The sequence below is a fragment of the Perca flavescens genome, chromosome 15 (assembly GCF_004354835.1).
Source record: "Perca flavescens isolate YP-PL-M2 chromosome 15, PFLA_1.0, whole genome shotgun sequence".
Lineage (NCBI taxonomy): Eukaryota > Metazoa > Chordata > Actinopteri > Perciformes > Percidae > Perca > Perca flavescens.
In genome coordinates, this window is record NC_041345.1 from 13,081,569 (window position 1) to 13,108,553 (window position 26,985).

At 41.8% G+C, this 26,985-nt stretch overlaps 1 protein-coding gene across 1 annotated transcript; it reads right to left on the reverse strand.

Moving 5' to 3' along the window:
- Positions 1-26,985, reverse strand: rnf213a (ring finger protein 213a). Its single transcript, XM_028599236.1, has 63 exons — positions 26,909-26,985; positions 26,605-26,772; positions 24,177-24,382; positions 23,760-24,049; positions 23,408-23,667; positions 23,063-23,278; positions 22,777-22,969; positions 22,632-22,687; positions 22,228-22,399; positions 21,986-22,132; positions 21,764-21,862; positions 21,557-21,679; positions 21,123-21,307; positions 20,750-20,922; positions 20,322-20,474; positions 19,621-20,240; positions 19,313-19,472; positions 19,019-19,236; positions 18,739-18,876; positions 18,465-18,629; positions 16,784-18,071; positions 16,492-16,673; positions 16,221-16,376; positions 12,510-16,118; positions 12,295-12,419; positions 12,087-12,203; positions 11,880-12,004; positions 11,678-11,794; positions 11,513-11,583; positions 11,263-11,416; positions 11,034-11,175; positions 10,745-10,936; positions 10,497-10,627; positions 10,256-10,413; positions 9,949-10,155; positions 9,561-9,748; positions 9,332-9,452; positions 9,112-9,212; positions 8,838-9,020; positions 8,401-8,567; positions 8,196-8,298; positions 7,980-8,094; positions 7,633-7,840; positions 7,298-7,494; positions 7,073-7,195; positions 6,860-6,970; positions 6,375-6,617; positions 6,031-6,106; positions 5,906-5,940; positions 5,714-5,814; positions 5,450-5,606; positions 5,092-5,266; positions 4,434-4,528; positions 4,054-4,305; positions 3,701-3,833; positions 3,287-3,370; positions 3,024-3,204; positions 2,551-2,752; positions 2,390-2,467; positions 2,070-2,267; positions 1,730-1,819; positions 1,389-1,567; positions 1-841 (listed from the first exon to the last, which is right to left on the reverse strand). The coding sequence occupies exons 1-63, from the start codon at positions 26,983-26,985 to the stop codon at positions 685-687; spliced, it is 14,646 nt and encodes a 4,881-aa protein (XP_028455037.1). The 3' UTR covers positions 1-684.

Below are 26,985 nucleotides of genomic sequence, written 5' to 3' on the forward strand. Positions count from 1 at the left end.
TAAATGTTAAATGTTTGCTTTATTGGAAGGAGTATGTATTACCAATTTTAAGTTAACACTTTTTTAGACCATGAATTTAAAAAGTGAAAGAAAGGCAAGTGCAATTTTAACATACATATGGCACATCAACATAACATGATAAACAGCGATACAAAAAGGATGAAATTGACAAAACAGCTTTAAGCAAAGTGAAAAGACATGTTTTTCTTGATAAAGTGACTTAGGTCAGGGTGATTTTCAGACCAGTTATTCCAAATTTTGTACCTGAGTTGAATTAAGATTGTTTTTCTGCCTCTTTGAGACAGACAAATTCACATTACAAGTAAAGTGCAAGAAAGAAGACTTTGAGATGTACAGAAACTCTGTACATGTTGGTGCTCAGGAAAAAAAAAACCACACAAAGCAAGAACAGATAATCATAAGGAAATCCCCAGAGTTCACCTCTTCATACAGGTGAGCTGTACATGTGAACTACACACCTATTTTGTGGCCCTATGAAGCTAAACATAAGTGCTCTTAAAAAGGCACATCTCTGGATAAATGTGTAAAATACACAAATTATCACATACACATTTCCATACCACTTCAATACTGTTGATTGGTCATGATTGTAAACTTCATCTGAGGGATGTGATGAAATCAAATAAAGGAGGCGGACAACAAAACAACCCTTTTATCTGGTCCTCATTGTCTCGGACCGCGTTCCTGCTTGAAGGCCATGATGAACTTCCAGGCTTCAACATACTGGGACAGGCAGATCTCTACTGGGAAGAGTTCGTCCACATCAGCGGGGGTGTCCAGGTCTTTGCGCTCCATGTAAGACACCAGTGTGTCTTTCAGGCTTTTAAGAGACAAAACATATACTTCATATATGATCATACTTCATATGTGATCTGACATCACACATACATGCATAAATATACATACATGTAGCAAAAACACCTGGCACACTTCATTGAGGCAGAGGATTAGAGGTACATTTTGAATAATTCATACAAAAAAAAGCTAAGTTAACGGCTACGTTACTTTTTTAGCACAGTATTTACTTAGACATAGGGTTTCATCTTTATGGGATGTCCCCAAGCCACAATCAAACAAAAGAAATTTGTAAAAATCAACATCACTGTTTGTCTCTGTTTTTTTTTTCCTGTAAAATGTAGAGAGCCAACTCTGACCAAAGTTAACTTCAGCTTTGTTTGTGTGCAGCACGCTAAATCTTGCCAAATTTGCTCAAAGTAGGAATGGAACAAGATGCACTTTGTTTCAACAAAGAGCAAAAACACAGCAACAGATTTTTTTTTTTGAATGATCCGGGCTTAATTTTAGACACGATTTTAAGAATGTATAGACACGTGTAAGGGTTATTATAAAAAAACATTTTGTTTTACCTCCAGTCAGGCCTGTAGGTAGCTGGTGCGTTGGGCATTTTGAGGACCAGCACCAGGAACTCGTGCATTTCCAGCAGGAAAGAGTCAGCGCTGCTCTTCGAAAAGAAGCCAGTTAGCAGCCTGTGCTCGTCCTCACTCAAAGCCTGTTTGTACTTCTCTGAGACTTCCACAAATGGATCCTGAAGAACACAGAGAATGCATGGAATAGGAATAATAATAATAATAATAATAATAATAATACTGCACTTTTATACAGATGTAGTAAGCAAAATGTAATAAGCAACTGCTACCACGAATAATAATACCATTTCCACCTCTGTATCTGTATACTGATGCCTTACCCTCTTGAGCCGCAGCATATTTTCTGATTTGAGTGAGGCCAACAGCTGCCACAGAGCCACACAATGCTTTAGACAGCACATGCTCAGAGCCTGTGAGCAAAGCAGGGAGAACATTAAGTTGTATCTCATGTCTACCACATAAAAAAAGATCCACACCAATTAAAACAATGTTTATTTAAATCCAATACTCGGGGAAGTAAACGTATAGTATGACACAAAAAAGTCAGACCACAAAAAAAGTTGCTTTTAGGGGCACATTTGGCAAATGGTTTGTATACAAAGTAACACAACAGTCTGTGGAAGCGAAAGATAAAATAACCGGTGACTCCGACAGGCTGACCTTGAGGATAGGTGCAGCCATCTGGTTTCCCATCTGCAGCACCTCCTCCAGGTAGCAGGACAGCTGCATGTGAGGCTCTCCCCCGGTCATGGCGAGAAAACCAAGGGCCACTTCCAGTGTGGACAAGGCCTCGCACACCTCACTGTAGGAGTGCAACTCCCCAGCCACGGAGAACAGCGTGAGAGTCTGAAGAGGCTCCTGTTTGCACACAGACACAGGTCGGATCATCTCCTTAGGAGATTATCTACAGCAACATGTTGATGTACCATTTGTCATAAACTGATGGTAGTTCCAGTACTGTACTGTATATTACAACTTACTTGCTGGACTTTTGCTTTTAAATCCTTCAGGATAATCTCATAGTTGCGTTCATGTCTGTTCACAAGTGTTGGGATGCCCTGTGGAAAAGGGACAGAGGCATAAAGTATTTAAAAAAAAAAAAGTCATTTCGGAGCTTTGCTTGTGCTTTCCATTTGCTCACGTTGAGAGTGATGAGAGGTTTGCCCAGTAAGAAGCGGGAGACGATCTGTTGCTGGATCTTGGGCAAGTCGTACTCATGAAGAGTCTCCTGGCCCCTCTCAATGCTGTACTGGGTGTTTGACAGAACCAGGGGCATCAGGTCCCTCTCCAGCTCATACCGAATCACATGCAGGTCAGTCACATCCGCCGGGCTCACTTTGTAGCTGGGGGAGGGATAAACAGACCAGTCAGCCAGTGTGTATGTGTTATGTATATTAATAATTCTTCATTTTTTCTGTTTTCAACCCTTTCTGCCTATGATGTGGTAATTAATTAATGTTAAATACTAATTGTAAATACTTGTTTCTATCCTTTTAACAATTTCTCAGAAATATGAATTCATAAATGCAGTACATATTTTGGGCAGAAGATTACACATATGTTCTTAGAGCCAAACATGTGCAAGTGAGAAGAATGTGGCATGAGCGCCCCCACCTGGTCTCCTCTCCAGTGTGTTTGTCCACACAGTAGACCAGGTCATTGTGCAGAGCAATGAGGTAGCTCACAAGGGCTGTAGAGCACAGGCCTGGGCCTTGTCGCCGTGGTAACAGCACCTTGAAGTCACTGTCCAGGTCCAGGTCGTTCTGGCAGAACTCAGCTGGGATCTTGATCTCCCCTGAACGACAACATTTCAATTCAAATCGAATCAGGATGTTGGACAAGCCAGTGTTGGTGTAACAAAGTGGGTTTGTATTTACCGTTAGTGGCCAAAGACACTCTGAGCTGATTCCAGGTTGTCAGGAAGATCTTGATGTGTTTATCATACCAGCCTTTCAGCGAAACTGCACACATGAAAAGAGTACACACGTCAACCAGAGGCATGACTTGCAGTAAATTGGATAGACTGTCTATAGCATATTAAGACATCTCCTGTGTGGAAGAGATTAAGCTCTTTTAAGAACACTCAACCATTGTCTCCTTCCAGGTTAAAACAACTCATTTCTTGGCAAGCAGGTTCTAAAAATTGAAAGTTGCCAGCTATTTTACTAAGACATTTCCGAGAAAGAGGTAATTAGGAACTGCGTGGAACTTTGCATATCTTCTGTAAGTGAGTCATACAATTGAAAAAGTTGAGAACCACTGGCATAGACAGACGTAGTTAGTTTCAGTACCTGCTTTCTGACTCTGGAGGAATTCGGCAATGGTGCCACAAGTCAGCTCAGTGATGTTTTGAAGCTTCTTGACCAGATCTCTCTGGAGCGTGAGGATATCAGGAAGATGCTTCACCAGTCGGAGCTCTGCTTCCTAAAATATAATATATGTATATATATATATGCATGCCTCAGTGGTGTGTTCAGTTGCTCTTCGTGAACTGGTAAAGTATGTGAAAATTAAAGAAGAAACAATTTATTAAAATTTGTTGTGTGACAGAGCCAGTCTTGCCATTTCAGTTTATATTTATTACAATGGATTATTTCGCTGACTTTTAAAAGTGGACTTGCATATCCGGTGTCCGTTTTCTTACCCTATGCAGAAATCTCCAGAGCACCGGCAGGGTGTCTTTGCCATCATTCTGCTCTACAATGTGGGTGAGGCTCAGCAGAGACACTTTCTCCCTGCAGCTCCACACGGCAGAACCGTGGATCAGAGAATTTTGGGGCAGTGAGGCCAAGAAGAGACGGGGTTCGCCAAACATGAGCTTCATGATTGGATTGGCAGAGATGCGAGAGTCAGCCCGGATGAATGTGTTCACTTCCTTTAGCTGTCTATCCAAGTGCTGTGGAGAAAATGACATAAGAAAACTTGTTATATGCACATATTTTACAAACAGGCAAAATTATATGCTTAAATTAATTGTGCTTTATTTGTTCCCATTTAGAACAAATGCTCTAAAAGTATTTTTACCTTCAGCTGAGGTGTGATGAGGGCGTTGCTCACTTCCATCTCCCATCCATTTCTAGCCTCTTTGGTGGAAAGCACATTGTCATAAGGAACCGGCCCTGAAAGGAAAGACCAGCTGTGTTAAAGAGTATAAGGTAATCCAGTGAATTTTGGGTTTCATTTTTGGAGGGCCAAATGTATCCTATGTAGGTAGGTCTCAAAACAAGTAAAAAATGTTGCACATAATATAAGGCTGTATTACCATAGTAATTTACCACTGTAATAACATCACCATATCATACTGGATCATATGGAAAGATAGAGCTAGCATTGCAAACAACAATCCTGAAAACCAGATCCTGCATGTGTTGCCTTGAGTGACTTAAAATGACCCAATATAAAGTAACACCTTCATAACATCCCATACAACATTGCATATGAACACCACACCATTTCTGACCACTGGAGGGCACCCCTTTCCTCTCTTTTCTATTTTCTGTCACTCCTGCAGCCCACACATTTACAGTAACAAGGTAGAAGAAGGTTCAGGCACAACACTTTTTAGAAACATGCTTTCACTACCTTTAGAATAGAAGTGAAAACCGTAACAAAGCTGCACTAAATTGATGGACACGGGTTGGTATTCAGATTCAGATATTTTTGGTATCATTATGTTCCTTACATGTTTGTTGCTGTTTGGGTTCCAGGAGGCTGCTGATGAGCAGGTGAACAGCGCTGACTGTATCATCTGTCCCTTTACCCAGGGATCGGATAAGATGTTTCATGTCCTTTCGCAGGTGAGCAAGTAGAAATGCACCTGGGTCAGGTACTGGAGGCTTGATGATGGCAGAGATGGACTAGAAACACAAATAAAGTGGATGACTGAACAGACTCCTCCCTTTAAAATGCAAGCAAGATATCAACAGTGCTATAACACTTGAATGATTGGGTTGTTGTTTTTTTGCTACACCTATAAACACTCAAGAATATGTTGCAGGGTGAAGGATCTCCATTAGAACTGGACTCATTATTTAAGCTACCTGTGGGTGGCTGCAGGCACCCAGCAGCATGGCCATGTGAGTGAGCATGCGGACCATGGTGAAGGGAACAGGTGAAATGCTCTTTGTGTCCATCATGTCGGGATTGTCCCTGCGACTGGGGTTGCCGAGGATGTGGCCTGTCTGAGTGCGGTCACCCCTGTGAGAAGACAATTAATAAATTAATACCAATTAAAAGAAAATATACACTAATTAACTTTATTCTGTATTCTATTCTTTTTTCGAATTAACTGATAGACCACTTACTGCAACGGAACGGCTTGAAATCCCCTCACAGGTATGTGGTTGTCTCCTCCAATTTCAACACCACAGTCCAAACAATGACTTTTTTGCATGGGCTGGCCACACTAAAGAAAAAGAAACCGGACACAAAGAAAAATTATTCTTCAGAGTATGAAAAGAATACTATAAAAGAAATTCTGACTGAACATAGCATACCTCTCCAATGGTGCAGGGGTGACCATTTGGACAATCTATGGTAAATGTAAATCAAAAATTACTTGTATAGAATTTTCAATGATATTTGACTACAATGGGTAGAGCTTTTTTTTTTGTTTACTTACGGTACCACTGCAACTGTCCCATAGCTTGTTGAGCCACTGCTAACATGTCCTCTGGCATGGTTGGCAAGAAGGCTGCCTGTACCAACAGATAAAAACACATTCAATTCACCACTCAATGGTGTTTTAAGCCCCCAACGTCTCCTTCCAGGCAGCACTGCGACCGTTGATTTCAAGGCACCTAACCCTAACCTTAACCATAACCATTGCCTAATCCTAGTGCCTTCCAGGCAGCGTTGCCTGGAAGGAGACGTTGGGAGCTTAAAACACAGATAAACCAATTCACCTACAAGAAGAGGAGGCCTAGTTGCAAACACAGAAAGCAGCTGACAATATACACACTGTACCTGCATGTTGGCAGGTGCCAATGCAAGCTGCTGCAGGGGAGCTAAGATCCCCTTGTTCCCGCAGATCACGACAGCAGCCAGGTGAATAGTTAATTCCACCGACACGGACTGGGCACCAGGGGCCCCGGGACAAACAACCAATGGCCCGAGTCGGTTGGTCACCAAAGACTTGGCAAACGCCTTCACCTGTGGGCTGGCAAGGAATTTGGAGTTCTGGATGTAGGCCATCAGGGCTTCCAATTGCTGCAGGTACAAATATACATAAACATAAGTAATTTAATGACAAAGACAGAAAACAGTCCAGTAAAGAACTGCATTTTTGTGTTTGGTTCCCATTCCATAATTGCAAGCAAAATATGACTTGAAAACAAGTTAAATGAACTCACAACAAGTTTCAGAATAGTTTACTTGTGGTGATTTGCACAAATAGGTGCAAGTTGATTATATCCGAGCAGCACATTAGGTCTTATTAATATAAGATGTACCTCAGGCTTGGGATGGAAGCTAGCATTGGCTTCTCTGTAGAGAGTGGTGACTTCTCTGTACAACGCCAACAAAAGATAAACTGTGGTACACTGCGGTAAGCATCTGCACCCCTATAAAGAAAAAGAGCAACAAGATACCCATGTAAACAAGCACACAAAAACAGAGGCCTGACCAGATGCTCAGTTACCAACAAGAACGTTACGTAACGTTACCTCACAAGTCTCGTCCAGTCCGTCCATTTTGCCTTCCATAACTCCCTTTGCGACAGAATTTCTGATGGTCTTGTAGTGCTCCCCACACACAAGATACTGGTCTATCGGGGTGGCTTCTTTACTCTGGGTGTAATGAAAATTCAACCACACTATTTAGTAACTGCTAGCATTACACTTAGAATACAACCGTGCCTTCATCAAAAATCACAATGTGGGTAAATGAACCTTTTGCAGCACTTCTTCAGGGAAGAGCCAGCGCATGTCATCCAATTTGAGAAGTTTCAGGACAAACTCCACTCCATGTTGGCTGCAGATCTTACGGATCAAGTAGACACGATACCAGTCGTTTCTACTGCGCCTACATAAGTTCACCACACTGGTCAGGAAGGCTGTGGTTCTTTGACCAGTCTCCCGAGCCTCTACTAATGAGTAAAAAGAGAAGAAAAAAAGAATGAAATTTTGGTAAAATTAACACATTCTAAAATACAAACTAATTACATATCTCTAGTACATGACCAGTATGTGAGAAGACAATCCTGTATTTCATCAAAATGAAACACCTGTTGCTCTGAGTTTTTCCACGATGAGGCTAGCAGCCATATCCAGGTCCATACGCACTCTGGCCACCTGCTGCAGATACTCCACAGTGGCTGTTTCAGCAGACTGACCATGTGATTGTAGGTAATCAGTCAGGAAGGCACTTTCATCCTGCAGACACATCTGCTGGTCTGCAATGGACCTGAACTGCAACCTTTCAAACATGGAATCCTAGAGAAATGAAAGGGGAATATATCATATGAAAGTCGCATCACAATGCAAGATAGCAAAACCCACAGGTGTGATTAGCATATTTGCATCTAATTTATCTCATCGAACAAACAAAGAAAAAGTCAGAATTCCTGTGTACCTCCAGGCAGTTAATGTACAACGAGTAGAGTTCAGTTTTGTCAGTCTCCTCCAAGATGTTGCTCTGCTCAACTGCCACCAGATATTGCTGCAGGTAACCTTTAACTTCATCAAAGCTTCAGAAACAGAAAAATATATACAAAAATTTGAAACAGTGCAAAAATTTTAGAAGCGTACATAAGTAGGCTTTATCCAATGTGCAACCATAGCGCCTTACCTGTACTTCAGCAGCAGTTTGAGCACTACTGACCGAACCACTGGATTTTTATCCACAGAGTCATCAAATGGAGAAAGTACCTTTGTCAACATGTGTTGATTAACTGGAAAAAAACAAAAAGGATAATCAGAGCTGACAACACATGTGTAAGCAGATACATGGATGTGCACAAACCCAAGTGACCAGGGTCAGAGCAGTGCCCTACCTCTGAGAATGGGAACAGTGTTGGCCTCCACCATGAGAAAGGACAGCAAATGGAGAATGACAGCTGAACAGGGAGGGGAGTCGTCTTTGAAGCACACAGTGGACACCAGGTCAATGAAGAAAGCATTGCACTGCTTCCTGAACTGAGCATGTTGGTTGATTAGAATCCTACACAAAACCAGAGACACAACAGCTTTTTGTTCAAATTGAGTACATGCCAGGTTTACACAACATGGAGTTACCTTGATCCTATGAAGAAACTTATAACAGCACTGTGTGTGTGTGTGTGTGTGTGTGTGTGTGTGTGTGTGTGTGTGTGTGTGTGTGTGTGTGTGTGTGTGTGTGTGTGTGTGTAAAGAAGCACACCATATCTGTGCCTTTTATGAGAAACAAAAATTTAAAATCAGTTCTTGTTATAATCCGCATGCAGTTACCAACCTGATGGCATCTGAAGGAACCAGGGGGAGGTCGTCATTAACTTGCTGCATGCAGAGGGGACAGTACATCTGACCGGGGACCAACCACTGTTTGATACAGGCAACACAGTAGATGTGTTCACATGGCAGGCAGAGCGGATCTTGGGGGTGTCCCATACACACTGGGCACAGTGTAAGACCAAACCTGGAAAAAACAAACAGGTGATGACACAAGGTGGAGGCAAAGTACAGTAAAGATTCTGATGAAGGCAAATGATAGAAAACTGAATTTCTACCTGAAGATGCGTTCAACGGCTCCATCTTTGCAGGTTTTGAGCAAACCGATTACTGCCTCAAATGACTGCTGAGTTTTGAGGTCAGAATTTTTTTCCAGTATCTATGACAGAGTACAGGTAATACATGTTATTAAGGACAAAGGAATTATTGTTGATGTAGTTTTATAGCGATTAAGTGAATTCAGGAAAATTCAGGTTAGTACAAAGAACCCAGACCAACCTGGCAAAGCCCTTTTGTATGCTCCAAAACTAAAGGTGTCAGCTTCTTCTCTACCTCCTCAATGCCCAGCAGCATGTGTTCCACAAATAGAGAAAGAGAAAATATCCGATTCCATCCAGCTCTAAGAACAACGAAACACAAACAAAATAACCATCTCAATTGAGCTAAAACAGTATCTACTGCTAGCTGTCCCACTATTTAAATGTATATTTAGTTAAGCGTGACTTACTGGACTCTACAGACGATCGCCTTGCTCCTCTCTCCATAGTGTCTCACAATGTCCTCTGAGCAGAGCAACTCAATGGGAACCTGGAGCTTTTTGACCTGTCTGAGCCAGGCTTGTCTTTGGGCATCGGTGTCCAGGAGTCTAGGCTCAAGGTACTCCACACATGCAAAAGCAGCATACACATCGAGTATCTTGAAGACAGGAAAATATGATCACTACACATAACAGGCCACTAAAAAGGGCAACGTAAATAATATTAAAATTAACAAACATAATTTAATCTTAAAGTCAATACTGTGCAAGGCAAATTCAAAAACATTGAAAGGTAGCAGAAAAAGTATTATTTTATATTCAAATAATTATTTAAACTAAATAGTCTTTAGATGCTCACCATTTCAACCCCGTCTCTGGTATGATGATTCTTCAAGAGGTGCTGGGTCACCTGGGGCTCAATGCAGATCATTCTGGAGAGGTTCTGCAGTCGGTTCTTGAACTCATGATAAGCCGCATGAATCCAGGGAAGAGATGCCGCTGTATCAGTGGCATTGAGTTGCAATCGCAGCTCATTGACACAACAATTTAGGGCATCACACAGGAGCTAGAAAAGCAAATAATGTGCGTTAGTATATACATGCACACGCCATCACACAGATGTAGCGTTACAAATTAAGGGCTTCAAGTAGTACAGAAAAACAAACCTGCAGGTCTTCCTGACAAGTCACATTCATTGTCATGGAGATGTAATCCTGAAGGTAGCGTTGGAAAAACTCGGTCTGCGCCTCTCGGTCTGCTTTCTCAATGTATCGCCCCAGTGGTGTCTTCCAAAAGAACTCATCAAACTCTTGTTGAGTGTGGCCTAACAGATATATACATGTTAATTTACAAAACAACACTGTGGTAGTGACAGGCCAGTTATGGAGAGTGTTATCGGGCCATTACCTTCACGCTGAAGCGCATGAACCCAGAGTTCCTCCAGGTAGTCCTTGATCCTCCAGCTGAAGGGCATGCTGCAGCCCATGTTCCTGTCTCGGGCGATGTAGTTTTGGACAAGGATTGTTCTTGTCCCAGAGCTGCGATAACAGAAAACGATAAAAAAATTTAAATATGTAAAGTAAACCGTAGGTTAAATCTTACATGTATAGGAATTTTGAATCCTTTATGCAAAGTGCAGTATTACCACCACTTACTTGTGGTCCAATGTTAGGTGTGGGATTTCCAGCAGCTTATCATTGCCAAAGATATCTAACCACAGTCTCTTGACAAATTCGCCACAGTTTGTATCTAGCAAGATGTCCAAGTTTTGGTCACGGTCAATGACTGAAAGCAGTTGCGCCAAGAGGGGGATGACCACAGCCTGAATGCGCTTCCATAAGGTGTGCCTGTCACGACCCCCAAAACGTTCACAGTGCTGTTAAACATATTAGGAATATAAAAGGCAAACACAGATATTTTGTATGCTGCAGCTGAAGCACTCACCTGAAGGTGCCTCCTTCTTGCAAGGCATCAATGTTTGAGGCCTCCTTAATGACCCAGTTGCTTTTGATGGATGAGAAGGTGTTGCCATCATTAGTCACCAGCAATGAATGAAGATGCCTCTTCACGGTTTGCAGAAATTCACCTGATAAGAGTTAAATAACATGATGACCAATGATTGTATAGATGAGCATGATTGCAACTGCAAAAACACAAAAAATGTTGTTAGTACCTTTTACTTCGTCATTGTCACTGAGGAGTGTCAGCAGGATCTCAACTCTCCGAGTACTGCGCAGGCCAGTTTCCACCTGGTCCCTCAGCATGCCTACTGCAGCCTGCACACAGCTCCGCACCAGTGCTGTGGTGTCCACAACATTATACAAGCCCTGCAGCAGGAGGAAAAGGCAGAAAAAAATATATATTACAAAGTTATGGTTTTCCCACAGCAGCAAATGTTTGAAATATATGTTGTCTGTACTCACATTTTCCTCTGACTCTGCTTCCTCATGCTCATTTTCAGTGTACATGTCATCCACCTCCATGGCTACGGCATCTCCATGGAGAAGAATTTTGTTATTTAATGCCACAAAATACATTTTATGTAGAGAAAATTATGATTTGCTATCAACAATTTATCAATCAGTTACCTTGACTCATCTTTGTTTCAAAAATTTGACTGATAGTCATGTTTTGCAAGGCTTTGATGTCTGAAACAATGTCTTTTGACCGTCTGAGGTCATCAATGTGAACTGATCTCCAGGGGCCTGTAAACATTAACATGTTTCAGATTATTCTTTAAACAATGTGATACAAAAAAAAAAATGAAATCACAAGTCATGGTAGCCTTACCTCCATGAAAGCCAACGTAGGAGGTCCCTCCTTCCATTCTTGGCAGTCTGGTAATAAAGTAGACAAACACCCTACTTCCTGTGCTCTCCTGAGTTAGCTTGTTGATTTCATTTATGGCTGAGTACCTAAAAATGAACAGCAAAACTCAATAGAGCAAAAAAATCCCACAGTTGCGCATACCCAACAGAGAAGAAATGTTGGACCTACTTTGCAGATGCAATGAGATTGGCACTGTGAGAGCCCTCATCAAAATCACACTGAATGAGGAGGATCTTGTTGCAGGGCCCAGTGATGCTGCTGCCATTTTCAGCTGTGAGGAAGTTCCTACAAGAAAACAGAGAATAGGCCTAATCTTTAGACTGAGATCATACCTAAAGATTTAATGATATATTCTACTAATTATTCTTTAACAAACCTGATCTTCTTTAGGAAGGAATGCTCGGTGTCAAACTGCTGGAGGGAGAGAAGCTCAACACTATGCAACACTTGGACTAGTGGTTCCAGGTCAGATGATGTCAGAAGTCTGGAGAATGTTGTCACCTATGGTTTAAAATAACAATTAAATCCTCAATCCTAAATACCTACAGCGTTGCGATATATTTTACCCTAGAATGACAACTTTAAGGTTACCTCTGTGAAGGAGGAGTAGCAATGGACTTCCTGCCTTGTGTGAGCAAGAATGAAGTCAGCTAAACAGTTGTTATTCTGCTCTTCAAAGTAGACCCTGGCCAGATTTTCACTCTCCACTTTGGGAAGGCCTGTGCAGTCCAACCGCACAACTGAGTCTGGTGTGGCACATTTGAGCAGTACGAGTTTAGCCTCATCCAGTATTCTCCTCTCAGGGTCGGAGATCTCCAAATTGTCCTTCTGCTTCTCTATTACTTGAAGTACCACAGAAGCACATGTGTCTGAGTGGTAGCCGATGAAGACGTCTGGCAGTTGGTACTTGTAAGCCTGAGCTACTGATGCGTGTTGACTGCTGAGAGACACAAAAAGTCTCAACCATTTCTCCAATTCATCCACCAACCTCTTCTGCTCAGTTTTAAGGACAGTGTGGATGTCCAGGTAGTGTTTCTCCAGCCTGTTGATGAGAGGTATTGGGAACTGTTTGTAGACCACCTCTCTTTCCTCAATGACAATTAGCCGGAAGTCTTTGTGCACCCTACATTTCACACGGTGTGTTCCCAGTCCAAGGTCCACATATTTCTGTCCTCCCAAGTAGACATAGTATTGGTTGAGGGCATCATATAGACTTTCATAGAGGTTCTGCAAGTTTAGGAGCACAACTGTTTGACCGGTCTCCATGCAGATCTTTACTCTGTTGATGTTGCGGCAGATTTGGGTGTACTCTTGGTCTTTCGGGAAACTGGATCCAAAGATTATTTCTGGCTGACCACTTTTTGAAAAGAAGGTTTGCTGCAGGATCTGTAGTGCTGCGTAGTTTTTTGTTAGCACCAGCAGGTACCGACATTCTTCTTCTTGTCCAACTGTTTGAATGTTTTCTCTCACAAACTCAATGGCACTGATGTTCTCCAGGTTGGGTGAAATCTGCAGCCTTTTGGTAAAAACAGTAACTGCATCCACATCATCCCTGCCACTGAAATTTCTCAACACTGCCTTCACAGTTTCTTCTGCAGTGGGCTTTCTTTGAGAAGCCTTGGCCGCTGCAAAAATCATTTTAATCAAGCTGTAATAGTCACGTAGGCCAAAAAAGCCTTTGCCTTGTTTGCGGCAGACGTTTAAGTAGGCTCTTGCAAAGGGTTGGAAAAAATCCCTGACCTTCTCCAAAACCATTGCATCAGATTTGCAAATGCCTTTAGCACTCTCGATGAGTTCCCTCTCATCAGGGTCACCACGGGACACAAAAATGCCTCTGTTCATCTTCGCAGGGTCTAAAGCCCAGTTGGAGATGCCAATGAATCCAACCTTTTTGTGAGGTAGTGGCTCATCATCAATGCATCCCTCTTCTAGCAGTGGGTGAAGGGTTTTCAGTGGCATCTTTGGAGAGTCCTCAGCTAGCCCAATCTCATCAAGAACCACAACTGAAATGTACTCATCCAGGTTCTTTCCTTCCTGAAAGCGTCCGCATTGCTTGAATGTATTAATGATGCCTTCTGGTGTTGAGTGAGGGCTACACTGGAAGGAAACCAAATGGATCTGTTTAAGCTTTTTGTAGAGGTCAGAATGAGCAGCTTGACCCTGCATTGCATCTGCTACCAGAGTTTTAGACAGAGATTTTGAACTTCCAGGTTTCCCAACTAAGAAGAGAGGGATTCTTAGCTCAATGCAGATAACCATCATGAAGACATTCTCTTTAAGGGCAATGTTTCTTGCAATAGTATTCCCCATTGGCACACCACTTAGAAGTAAATCCTGCATGAGTGTGATTTCCTGCATTACTTTTGCTGGAACGTATGCTTGTGGGAGGCATTTGCTGATTTTCTGCCTGTATTTATCCTTATTTTCTAGACAGGCATGGTAGCACACTCCTATGGCCATGACCAGGGACCATAGTACAGGGTCTCTGACTTCAGGCTGTCTGTGATGCCTTTCATTCTTCTCAGCATTTTGAGTAATCTCAAATTTTTCAAGCTCTGCAAACAACATGACATGGTTGTCGTAGAACCAAACAAATGACTGCATGCAGCGTTCAACATCTCTCAGGCTGACAAAGCTGCATTCATCCTTTCTCATCCGCATGTACTTCTGTGAAGCCGAAAGGACGTCAGTGATCCACTTGAGGTAACTTTCATCGATGTCTTTGTTTTCAACCACTCTCTGCACAATCTGTTGGATGTAAGTTTTCTCTGTGTGATCGTTTAACTGTCCAAAGTCCCACACCAGAGGGATCATGCTTGGAGGTAATGCTTGAACTCTATAGACTAACTGGCGGAGAGGGATGGACCCAAGCTTTTCATCAGTCTCTTCAGCTCGAACTTTGTACCCAAGACCAGCAGATTCTAACCTCTGAATCATCTCATCTGTGTGCTTTCGGTAAGGGTTGCATGCTGCAATAATCTGCAATCCACAATTGGTTATCAAACTTTTCCCCTTGACTGTCTTGTCACAGAGGACCTCCTTAATGCTGCTGATGGCATCGGTAGTGTTGGCCTCATCAAAGAAAAGAACAGAGTAAAATCCATAGTCTTGCTTGTTAATAGAAGCAATGTCTTCTGCCTCTCTGATTTTGGTGTAAATCATCTCAGAAGTTGTCCCTCCATGTACCTTGACCAGTTTCATGTTCTCAGTGGCCACTCCACTCCTCCGCAACTCACAAAGGAACTTGATGAGCCTTGTCTTACCACATCCCGTCTCACCCATGATAATGACAGGGATGCCACACCTAAACCGCATATGGATTGCCAGCATCTTTAGTATGTTGTCAGTTGTAAGTTCATATGTTTCATCAGGGTCAAGAGGCCATTGGATACCAAGAACATTGCAGATTCTCTCTATTTTCTCCCCTCTTGGAAGGCAATCAAAGTTGATGTTGAAAGGGACTCTCTGAAGATTTAGGCCTTCATACAATTCTCTTGTCATGACATTCTTTTTTATCACCCTTCCTGAGGTGGGATCAATGGCATCAACAGAGTTCTGTTCATTGGGCTGAAGATGGAAACCAATGAAGGTCATGGACACATGGTCATCATTAAAGAAGATGTATGGATGTGGTTCTGTTTCCCATCTCTTTCTGATCAGAAAAGGAGCCAAGTCTTCATCTCGGACACCAGACAGGTCCATCTGCTGCCTCCCAGGACTCTGGTCAGAGATGCTGAGCGATGGAGTGGCAAAGTCCTTTGCCATCAGAATCATGAAGTCCACCACAAAGGTTTTGAATCCAGTCAGCGTGTCTCCAGTGAAAGTAGCATCACAAAAAACAGATGTCTCACAGTCTTTCAGCTGAAGGTTAAGGAACCATGCAAAGTTCCTCAGTTCTGCCCAGGATGGGTCCATAACACCACAGTACATGAGAAGCATCTGAAGACATTCCAAATGTGACCCTTCAACATCCTGATATTTGAACGCATCAAGATCGCTGTGGTTATGAAACCTTGTGAGATACTGGTATGGCCGCTGAAAGGCTGCACTCCTGAATTCCTCATCATCCATTAGTGGGTCATCAGTGCTCACAATGGTAGGATGTTCTTGCTTCTTCATCTCTAGCAATAGCACCTCTTTGGGTGGTCGGCAGAAAATATTTGGAAACACGTCTGTGAATGTGCTGTTTATTGTTTGAATCTATAAAGAAAACGGAGATGAAACCACAACATATGATAATCAATGGTTTGAAATCAGATGACAAATGATTAGTGATAATGCCAAAATTGTAAAAACTCTTACCTGCCGTGAGTCATTTCTGGATGACGTGACAGACGGCTCTAAAATCTCTATGACATACAGCTGCGTGTCACTGCACTTCCACATCTTTCCCTCAGAGTCCATCAAATAGCGCAGAATCAACAATTTAAAAAGAAACTCATGGAGACCTTTCTGCACCTTTTCAATCACATAAAACACAATCCATTAACACTATATGTAAACAGTTGATACATATCCTATTACAGTAATACGGCTATATTGCACTAAGCATTAACTTGAGACTCATTATTACCGATGATGTGATGTCAAAATGGAACATCACAAGTTCTTTCCTCTTGGGGGTGTCCAACAGAGATTGAACGATGACATTCTCATCAACATTTGGTTCAATCAAGCGGATGCATTTCATCATGGACGGCTTTTTGGTTGAGTGCTTCAGTTTTTCATACAGTCTCTTGACATAGAGAGATTTACCTGCATTTAAAAGAAAAAAAAGGTAACTATCATAGGTATCAATAATCTTAGGAGTAAAATATTCATCATCATTAATTTGAAATAGCTGAGTACTGTACATATATACTAACCAACACCAGCCCTTTTGGATGAGACAACACCAACGCACAGTCTGTCTTTGAATGCAGCTGCAGCACTGCATTGATCTGCTGGGACAATGTAGTGTTTGTGAAGGTACCTCTGGATCCTCGCCAATGGCTCCTGGGGAACCATGTGCAATCTGTACTGGCTGAAGGCTGAGGGAAGGTAGGCATGTTCTCTTTCCGAGCTGCAGATGATGACAAGTTTGTAGTCTTTCCTGCTCTGCATTTTCATTCGCTGAAAAAAGTTCTCAACTTTAGAGCTCACATCATAAGTGAGCAGATCTCCATACAGTAGAGAGTATATCTTGTGTCCACTGTAGCCTATGCTGAGACAGCGTCTGAGGAATAGCTCAACCTGTTCGTATGGTGTTGAGGAGTTGCACAGGAGGACTTCATCATAGGTGGGAAGTGTCTCTTCTTCGCTACTCATGTAAACAGAGATGCAAGATGTCAGGACCTCATCGTGTGGGCAAACAATGAGGTTTGGATTCCCGGCAGCCAAGCCTTTAGGTAGCTGCCTCTGTATGAAATCCCCAATGTTATCATCAGAAATGTCTTCTTCACCCTCATCGTCTTTACTCTCATCTTCTTTGTTGGCCAGTATTTCCAACAGTCTTCCAAGACTTTTTATATCAAGAATGTGGGGAAGATAATTCTTCATGTCTTTCATATAAGCATTCCATATCAGATCAAATTTCTGGGAACCATCTGCTTGTTCCACAAGACTTAGCAGAGGATCCAGCTCACTAGGAAAGTCTGGGTCTCCCAGCTCACTTCTTGGCACCATAACAAAAGTCTGGAACTCAATGTCTTCATTTTGCTCTTGTGGTTTGGTGAGGATCTCATACTGGAGTGCATGCCAGACCTGCCTCAAGTCTGAAGCTGTGCAATTTGGTTTGACGAAGGAGAGCAGCATGAGAACCTGGTCCTCCATATTGGTCACATTTTGCTGAGTCAGCTTGCTGCAGAGGTATACAATCTGTTCGGCTGTATAGTAGTTCAGATAGTAATGCTGGGATCTTTGTTTGTCCATGAAATCCATCCAATAGTCCAGGCACTTTTCCATTTTCCTGCAAAATTCAGGAAGCTGCTCCTCTATACTGCCCTCCACAATGACAACACTAAGAACACTGCCCAGGTTGAAGTCCATCACAATGCTGTGTTCCTCACAGATAAAACTGCAGTTGATTTGCGCTTCCCAGTGCCTGAACAGAGGATTCCCAGCAGTGTATAGGGCAATGAATGCCTCAGCTAGTCTTTGAACACTGGCAAAAACCTGAAAAAGAAATACAAAATAAAGTCAGATGCAAATGTGAATGCTGTCAAACATTGAGCTAATGACGATGATTCCAAATTCATTACATTTTATGGATTAAATACACCCAAGTCATTACTGTTGATGTCATACATATTAGCTCTGTCCCTTTTTGCCATACTTTATTAATCCTTTTATTTGTTGTTTTAATTATTGTGATTTTTGGTAATGTTTTACAACAACTTGTTGCATCTTCAAAGATAGAGAAAACAATGAACAAAAAATTGCTTATAAATATTATTATTATTATATATAATTAGTAGTAGAAGCATTGGTAGTTGTAGTAGTAGTATTTACTATGCTAAACAAAATGACCTATGTTAACTAACTAAAAAGGGAAACATTTTAATATACCTCTGTAAAATGATCAACTTCATTCTGCCCTTGATCACCTTTCCCAGACATGAGCATGAGTTTATTCTGCAGCTCCCGCAGGTCCTCAAGAGAATAGCAGCGCATCTGCTGACCCTCATCATGCTCCTCTGGAATCTGCAGCTTCAGGGCCGTGTCAAGACTCAACTGGGTTGAAAAACAGAAATACACTTTATTTGTAGAAACTTTGTTCTCAGAGAAAACATCTGTGCTGCATGTACATAGAGATGCCATCAGCTTTGATTTTGTTATTCACCTTTTTAACACTTTGAGCACTGATCAGGTAGATACCCTTGTTGTTGATGGCTGATGCTAAAGAGAGAGATGACAGCTCCACTGACCCATGACTGTCCTTCACAGTCTTCAGCCATTCCAAATGGCGTGCACTGTCCCGCTACAAAAGAAGATCATTCTTAATTATGCTATTAAATATTAATTTTCCATTTCATAAGGCTAGTATGCAAACTGTTACATAGTGTGATGTTTAAGAGTCGTTGAGTTCTTTTAGCAGTAGTGTTAGCAAGGTGTCCTCTTACCAGTTTTTTTGGTAGGTTGCTGTCATTCTCCAAAGCTCTCCAGAGCTTCTTGAGCACCTCTTTGAGGACATGAAAACCAGCGTCTGGTTTGAGCTCATATAGCATTGACGAGTAGCCGAGGACAGCATCGTGGAAGCAAGCAACGCGATCCACATCCATGTCATTCTCTCCCGCAGAAATGGAAGCCAGGTCAACGAACACTTTCAACTCATTGATATCTGAAAATGAATGAATGTATTTGGCTGAATGAGCAAATAAATTGGTTTTGTGACTACAGCAGATAACTATTCTTACCTTCAAGTGCATCTTTCACCCATCTGACAAAGTGTCCTCTGAGTCCCAGCTCACGTAGGCACAGTCTCCGGGGCTCAGTGATGTCCACCAGGACCATCTTGGCCTGTATCAAGTCATTGTCAATACGATTGAGCTGCTCTGTCTGAAAGTCTGCATGACTCTGAAGAGAGAAGAAATAAAAGACAATATTAAATTATTATTAAAAACAATACAATAACTTACCACACATGTGGTATGCAAAGGGAGATTTTTTTAGCCCAATTCATTTTCCCATAATCACAGTCTTAGTTCAAAACTTGGCCACTTACAACTTCTGTAAGAGTCTCCAGAACCCTGAAGTCCCCTTGAAGATGAAGCGTCTCTTTGACCATCATGATAATTTGAGCTGAAGCCACAGCTAGATGAAGATCATGATACTGCTCAATCTGTTGAACCCTGCTGTGGATCCACTGTTTGTCGGTTGATTTATCAATCTTGCACATGATGTCCAGGTCCAGAGCAAGCTCTTCGTACTTGCCCTTGTAATCTCTGAAGAGCTGGTTTACCTCCTCAAGCCTAATGCTGCCATTCTTCAGACAAGTGTAGATGTCTTTGTAATCAGCAAAACAAGGCTCGAAAATGTCTTCATGTATCATTTCTGGTGTTGCCATAATGTCCGCTACTTCATGTTCGCCAGGGTTGCAGTCTTCCATTTCTTCAGTGGCTAGGAGTTTGGCATGTTTCTCCCAGCATACTTTGAATATATGACTCTCTCTAAAGGTGAACAGGACCTCTGCCATATTCCTGATTTCTTCACCCAGATCAAAGTAGGTGACAACACCAGCCATGGCAGAGGGCAGTTGGTCAAATGGATGAACCTCCATGAAATGGTTCAGGGGCATGATCTCGATGTTGACCTTCTGTCTCTCTTCCATGTCGGCAACATCAACTGTCATAGAAATTAAATAAGCATGTGTTAGATTTGCTGCAAGTGTGTAATCAAACCAAACGGACCGATTCTCCACCATACCTGTCATATGTTCCTTAAGTTTTTGGCTCATTGTTAAGAAGATGTCCACAAGCTCCTTCTCATGGTACACAGCTTTCACTTCATCCTCTCTGCACTGTAACAGCCTCCTCATTTTGGCATTATCCTTGTATTGTTCATTCTCAGAGAGGCAATCTGTCACACACACACACACACACACACACACACACACACACACACACACACACACACACACACACACACACACACACACACACACACACACACACACACACACACACACACACACACACAGACACACACACACACACACACACACACACACACACACACACACACACACACACACACACACACACACACACACACACACAGATCCGGAGTTCTTTATTATTAAATGTTGAACACATCTTTTGGGAAATCTTTGTTGACAAGCAGACTGTTATTACCGATCTTCAGCAGCTCTAAGAAGACGTTTCTCTTCTCCAAAATGATGTTGAGCAGGCTGGTCTTAAGGTTTCCATTGACTAGTTGATTGTTGATTGCTGTGAATGAGGATATGGCTATAGCAATTCTGTCCTGGGCATCTTGAGAGAGCTTCTCAATCACATTTTCACCTGCAATGACAGAAATTACATGTTAAGTGTTTCTAAAACCCCATTAATTATTACAACGTTCAGTTTCTGCTATGAATTCAATCATAAACTGAGGCCTGGTTTACTATCATCTGTTTTTCACTATTATATTGTATCTGCCTACCCTACGGAACTTTTCTTTTTGGTGTGTGCATATTGTAATGGTTTATTAATTTCTGATGAGATACCGTGTAGTTGGAAAATGTCTTTGGCGGCAGTCCAGGAGAGGAGGTGATGAAGGACCAATTCGTCATCTTCCTGATAATTTCCTTGTCGGTCCTTTGGCCAAGACTTCTGGATAATGGCTGAGATGAGTTTCCCGAACTTCCAGTTTATCTTCAACCTCTCAAACAGCTTTCCCTCAGACTTTGTCTGCATATGAGGTTAAACAGCCATTAACATTAGTGTGCATCTTTTAAATAGATGAACCAAATCTGTGTTTCATGCAGTTGCTTTTATTTCTATATAAGAACATTTTCCTGAATTTGTTTTTAGAAGATTTAATTTGTAATTTACTCATTTTTGTCAATGGAATATTATTTTTCTTAAATACGGCCAGGATTATTATAAAATATGCAATTACTACATGCACATTTAAAAAGTGAATAAAGGGCTTCCTACCTGGCACAAAGATGTAACCGCCTCAAGAGCACACCTCTCAATACTAGCAGCGACATGTGGATGGGATTTACTGAGTTCCTCTATTTTTGTGCAGTAAAATTCAATTTGATCCACAGCAGTTTCCTAAAACCAGACACAAAAAATATATGTCCCATTTCATAGTTTAACCAAAAAGTAACAGGGGTGTGCAAAAGATATAGCACATACCTGTTTGAACTTGCCCTCAAAATCCATTGTGAAGGTCTGTCTCCATTCTTTTGTGCACTCTCCATCTTTGAATTGGATGGAGATTATGTTGTTCCACGTCTGTAAAATAGAACCAAGAAAAAACATTTTTCAGCTTTCTCTACCACTGATGGGTTGTAAGACATGAGTACACATGCACATTTTGTGTACGATTTATTTACTAAATCTAACAAAACTGCTCACTTCGATCTCTGCTGTAGCCTCAACACGGTACAGGGATGACAAACCCTTGTTGAGCAAATTCTGTTTGAAGAAGCGACTTATCCAGTTCCTCATAATGGCGATGGAGTCTTTTGTATATCGCTGCTCTCTTTCCCCTTCTTGAATCTCCTAAATGAGAATTATTAGGACAGTATTTAAGAAAAGCAAGAGTTAAATCTGCCTGCAATGCTAACAGCTTTCTTTATAAGATTCACTTCACATACCTGTTGTTTGTTACAGTGAACAAAGTCTGACACTGATGCAACCAGATTCATACAAGCCACAGGAACATCAGGGTAGTTCTGGGTATATGATGCTTTGACACCTTTGCAGAGCTTCTCCAACAGTTTCACTGCTGTTACTAGGCACTCTCTCCTATAAGCCTCAGTAAAAGAACTACAATAACACAAAACAGAAGGTTAAAGCATCACATTTAATAAACATGTCACACTCCATGTTGAAATGTGATTTCATGATCTGCACAGCAATATAGTCATATAAGAATATGGAAAGAACTAAACTCAAATGTGAACTAACAATTCAACCAACAAATAGAAATTATCCATCTGTGACTTCATGCCTTTTACAACTCAATTGAAAATCTACTAAATTTAGAATAGCAAATCACCTGTACTGTTCTTCAATGAGGTTTCCTTGGATATGGGAGAGCATGTGAGTTACTGTCTGTAAAGCAAAAATTCAACATTAATTAGTTTAATGAAACATACTATAACTCTGAAATATATAATTTTCAACTAGTTTTTCCACTTCACCTGGACGTTACTGCTCGTAATATCCTGAGGAGCCTTGTTAGTGAAAACATAAAGTATGTCCAAAAGCTCAATGTTAATGTTGACGATACACTCCATCATGTCATCAAATGGCATCAAGTATGTGCAGGATCGCACTAAAAGTGCATCAACCTCCATCAAGTGACTGTGGCTTTTCATCAAATTCACCAGAGCCCTGAAAACAGAAGAGTAAGTAAAGATATGTAAAGTAATATCCATCTATTTCCAAATAAATTCATTGGAAGAAGTTTGTGTGAGGGACTCTTACTTCCTCTCTTCACTGTACACGTATGCTGCTGCGGAACCAATGTCAAGGCCTTGCAAACCTGCCCAGTGTACGCCGTACTTCAAGTTTCCATGAGTTGGTATTTCAAAGGGCTTTGTGGTTCCTCTGAGGAAGTGGAAGAGCGGTAGCACCAGAATCCATCGTTGCATTCCCAATTGTTTCACATCGCGTATCAGATACACCAACATATCTGGCAGACTTTGTTAGCATATGAACAGAAGAGGCTTTGTTACTCTGCAGTCAGTAGATTGTGACTATCATTTTAAATAATTAAATAGTAAAAGTAATTATATATCTACAGCATTATTGAATAGATTAGGTACCTACTCTTTGAAAATAGCGACAGCCTGAGAAAACTCTGTCCAGTACTGGAGGAAGTCCTCTTTGTCTTGTTTGGGTAAACAGAGTGCATTGCAGAGCCGATGGAGCTCACCATTATCTAGTTTAACTTGTTGATGTCTCCATACAAAGAGCATGATAACAGCCGCTCTCATGGGATCCTGAACATAGAGCATCTGCCCGTCTCCATTCTTCAGCAACTGAGGAATCACGTTTGTCAGCATGAAGTCCTTTAACATCTTCCTCACCTAGGAAATTATACCAGAGACACAGAGAGACTAAGTTGGGCTGGCCATACCTGGGTGGACCTAGACTTTTTAGACAAAGATTATGAACTTACATCATCTTTCCCATAGTTTAAGGAGTTCCACTTCTTTTGTGTTTCTTCATACACAAAAGGCTCCCCATAAACTTGACAGAACTGATTCAGCTGGATCAGAAAACTTCTCAAATTGGTAGGGGTCCAGGTCCTGAGAAGATCAAATATGGTGTCGAGCATTATTTTCCCCGCAATCTCTCTGCCTTGAATCAGACTTCTCCTTTGTTCAGGCCAGAGCGTTTCTTTAATGCGTTTGAGCATGCTCTTCGATGGCTCGGCACAGATGATGTCATCATATTGATGCCAGTCTCCTTTACAAAAAAGATACAATATAAATTAATTGCGTGTAACCCAAATATATCATAGTATAATAAATCAGATGCCATTTGCATGCAAACAAATATAATTGCAGCTGGACGAAGTGAACGTAACATTTACCGTCTTCATTGACAAGGTGTGGTTTTACGAACAAACATCTGTTGGTCGTTTGGTGTGTAGAATCCAGTTTGTATATGTACTCAAACTCATATTTGTTCTTTTTATTGTAATAGACAACATATTTGTACGGTATCGACACAGATTCAGCTTTATTTTTGATTGTTGTTAGACTGCCCACGACCAGAAAACCATGTTCTCCAAGATCCCTGCATGAAAAGGAAAATAAAGTCAAATGTATGTGGTGTTAAAGGATGGTTCGAAGTTTTTTAAGTGGGGTTGTTTGGGGTACTTATCCATAGTCAGTGTATTACATACAGTAGATGATGGTCAGCAAGCCCCTAGTAAGAGGCAGGCAGGAGTACCGACATGGAAGCTAAGCAATGTACTGCTGTAAACATGAAAAGTTTGGCTGCACTGCAACTTTTGTTGCGAACAAACTAACAAAAGACTAACCGATCTTGTGTGCTGCGAGGTAAAATTATTGTTTTTTATAGTCTTGTGGCTTTGACAAGAACATAGATAACGGCTTTATTTCCCCCCTTAAACTGATGGTTTTTTTGGTGGGCCTTTTTTTTTTAGGTGGCTAAAATATGTTTAGCTGTTTCACATCCACAGCAGTGCATCGATTAGAATCCGTGCCTGTCTTCCTGCCTGCTTCTCCAAACTGTAAGTACAACACTGACTATGGATAAGTAACTCATACAACCCCAAAAACAAACTATCCCAGTGAGATAAGACATTGGCCCTCATTTATGAAACGTGCGTACGACCTAAAACAGGCGTACGATGGGCGTACGCCGATTCCTACGCAAAGCTTGGCATTTATCAATTTGGACGTGAGCGTAGGCTGCGATCAAATCTCACGTCTGGTCTGAACTCGTGTACGCAAGTTTCTGAGTCAGCGTGGCCTTGCAGTGCAGCATATAATCAGTTTAACAGGAGAAGGAGAAGTCATCAGTTGATCACTTATCAGCAATGGCAGATCTTGCTCTTTTAGAAGACCTCTATGAGCCGGTACAATAGTGCACACGTACGCACACGTGCCACGGTGGAGCGCTCCATCGGATTGTTTAAGGGCAGATGGCTCGCATTAGTGGGGGGAGACCCTATACACGGCAGAAAAAGTCTGCAACATTGTTTTAGCCTGTGGGGTTCTGCACAACATCTTGCAGGGAAACTGGGTGCCATAAATGTAGCAATGGAGCCAGATGACCCGATGCCCAGAGAGCAGTGTCCAGATCAGCCCCAACTGAAGGAGACAGGATATTATTATTCCTCGCTTTTAAAAGGTAGCCTATAGTGTTATGTTTGGCAATGATATTCATAGGCTACAGGAAACATGACGATGCACAACATTTTTATTTATTATTCAGGTTTTCATTTCTATGTCGTGTACGATTTATTTCTGCCACTGACCGAGTTATTTTGGCTTGTTTTCCCAGCCCCTCTGCTGTCAGGAGACAGGGTCGAGGTGGTGGGCCAGCATGGGGGGGGCGGAGGACACGCACTCTCCCTCAGCTGTTGTTTTGTTCTGACTCATAAAAAAAAACACGAGTAAAATAAAAGACACTGCATAAACTCCGCTACCGTGTGTTTATTTAAATATAGGTACACCATGTAGGCCTAAGAGATTGCAATAAGCCTGTATATTACTATTAGGACTATAGAAAATGCGTCAAGGATGTATAAATTAAATAGGCTAAACTTCAGCTGGAGTCCGATTTACTACGGCAACACTGTTGACCGCATCAGTGATCTCTTTCCATTCCGCATTCTTTCTACAGCCTTTAATAACAGTTTTCAGGCTGCCAAAAAGTACACACGTTAGTGCAAATGAACCAGAGATATCAGGGTTTCAATCTCCACCTCTGAAAAGTGCCGCTTCTCAGCCGGATTACGTCTCGCCATGTCGTAAATTGTAGGAGCGAGGCCTCAAAAGCCAGAATATATTGGGGCGTGATATTTAAATGACGATCGTTTCCAGCCGCTACATTTATCAATGTACGACCATTCTTACGCCCTGATCGGTGTGATACGAACGTTTCATAAATCACACGTGAAGCCTGTCGTAAGAGGATTTCTGCGCTCATATCTGCGCTGGTTTCTACGTTAGGTTGATAAATGAGGGCCATTGAGAGCAGCCCAGTTTGTCCATGAACAAATCCATAGTCATTGCACCCCGCTGCCACTAGGGGAGGTAGTTTAACCCTGAGTTGGGGATCGTAGATGTAGTTATAGCAGGTTTGTCAACAAGCAAATATGTACATACACAGTATGTGTACTTAAATAGGGCAATGACTGTGGGAAAGGGTTACTTTTACCTAATCAAAACTAAATTCTGGAGGATTCTTTTTTGGGTGTTGTTTGATGTGCCCATGTGTTAGGCCACCATCTGAGCTAAACTGACAATTCATTTAAGAATACGTACCTGGACACAACCAGCTCAACTGCATCTTCCTCCCATTTCCCTATGTGGAACCCAGCCCTGATGAATATACGATCTTCTTGTGGATCAAATTTGAAATCCTTTGAGAGAACTGCATGGAAGTAAATAGTGAGTCTGTCTCGTGCAGCAATGGTGCTGTTCCTGGTCAGCCTACAAAGCAAAAACAAATAAATACAGATATAGCAAATAACACACACACACACACACACACACACACACACACACACACACACACACACACACACCTAAAGCAAATGTGTACAACCATCTGAGAGAACATCATCACCTTTTGGGTGGCGGGCCAGCTGGGGTGCTGGACTGTGTGTTATCCTTAGTGCACACTGGAGCCTTTGTCACCTCCAT

What these genes read in the sequence shown, in the direction of transcription:
- rnf213a (XM_028599236.1), bottom strand. Translation starts at nt 26,985, where the DNA reads ATGGAGGTGACAAAGGCTCCAGTGTGCACTAAGGATAACACACAGTCC. An exon ending in CACCTAACATTGGACCACAA is followed by an intron (nt 10,628 to 10,744) that starts GTAAGTGGTGGT and finishes CTGTTATCGCAG; the next exon opens with CTCTGGGACAAGAACAATCC. An exon ending in TTTCAAGCCGTTCCGTTGCA is followed by an intron (nt 5,607 to 5,713) that starts GTAAGTGGTCTA and finishes GTCTTCTCACAG; the next exon opens with GGGTGACCGCACTCAGACAG.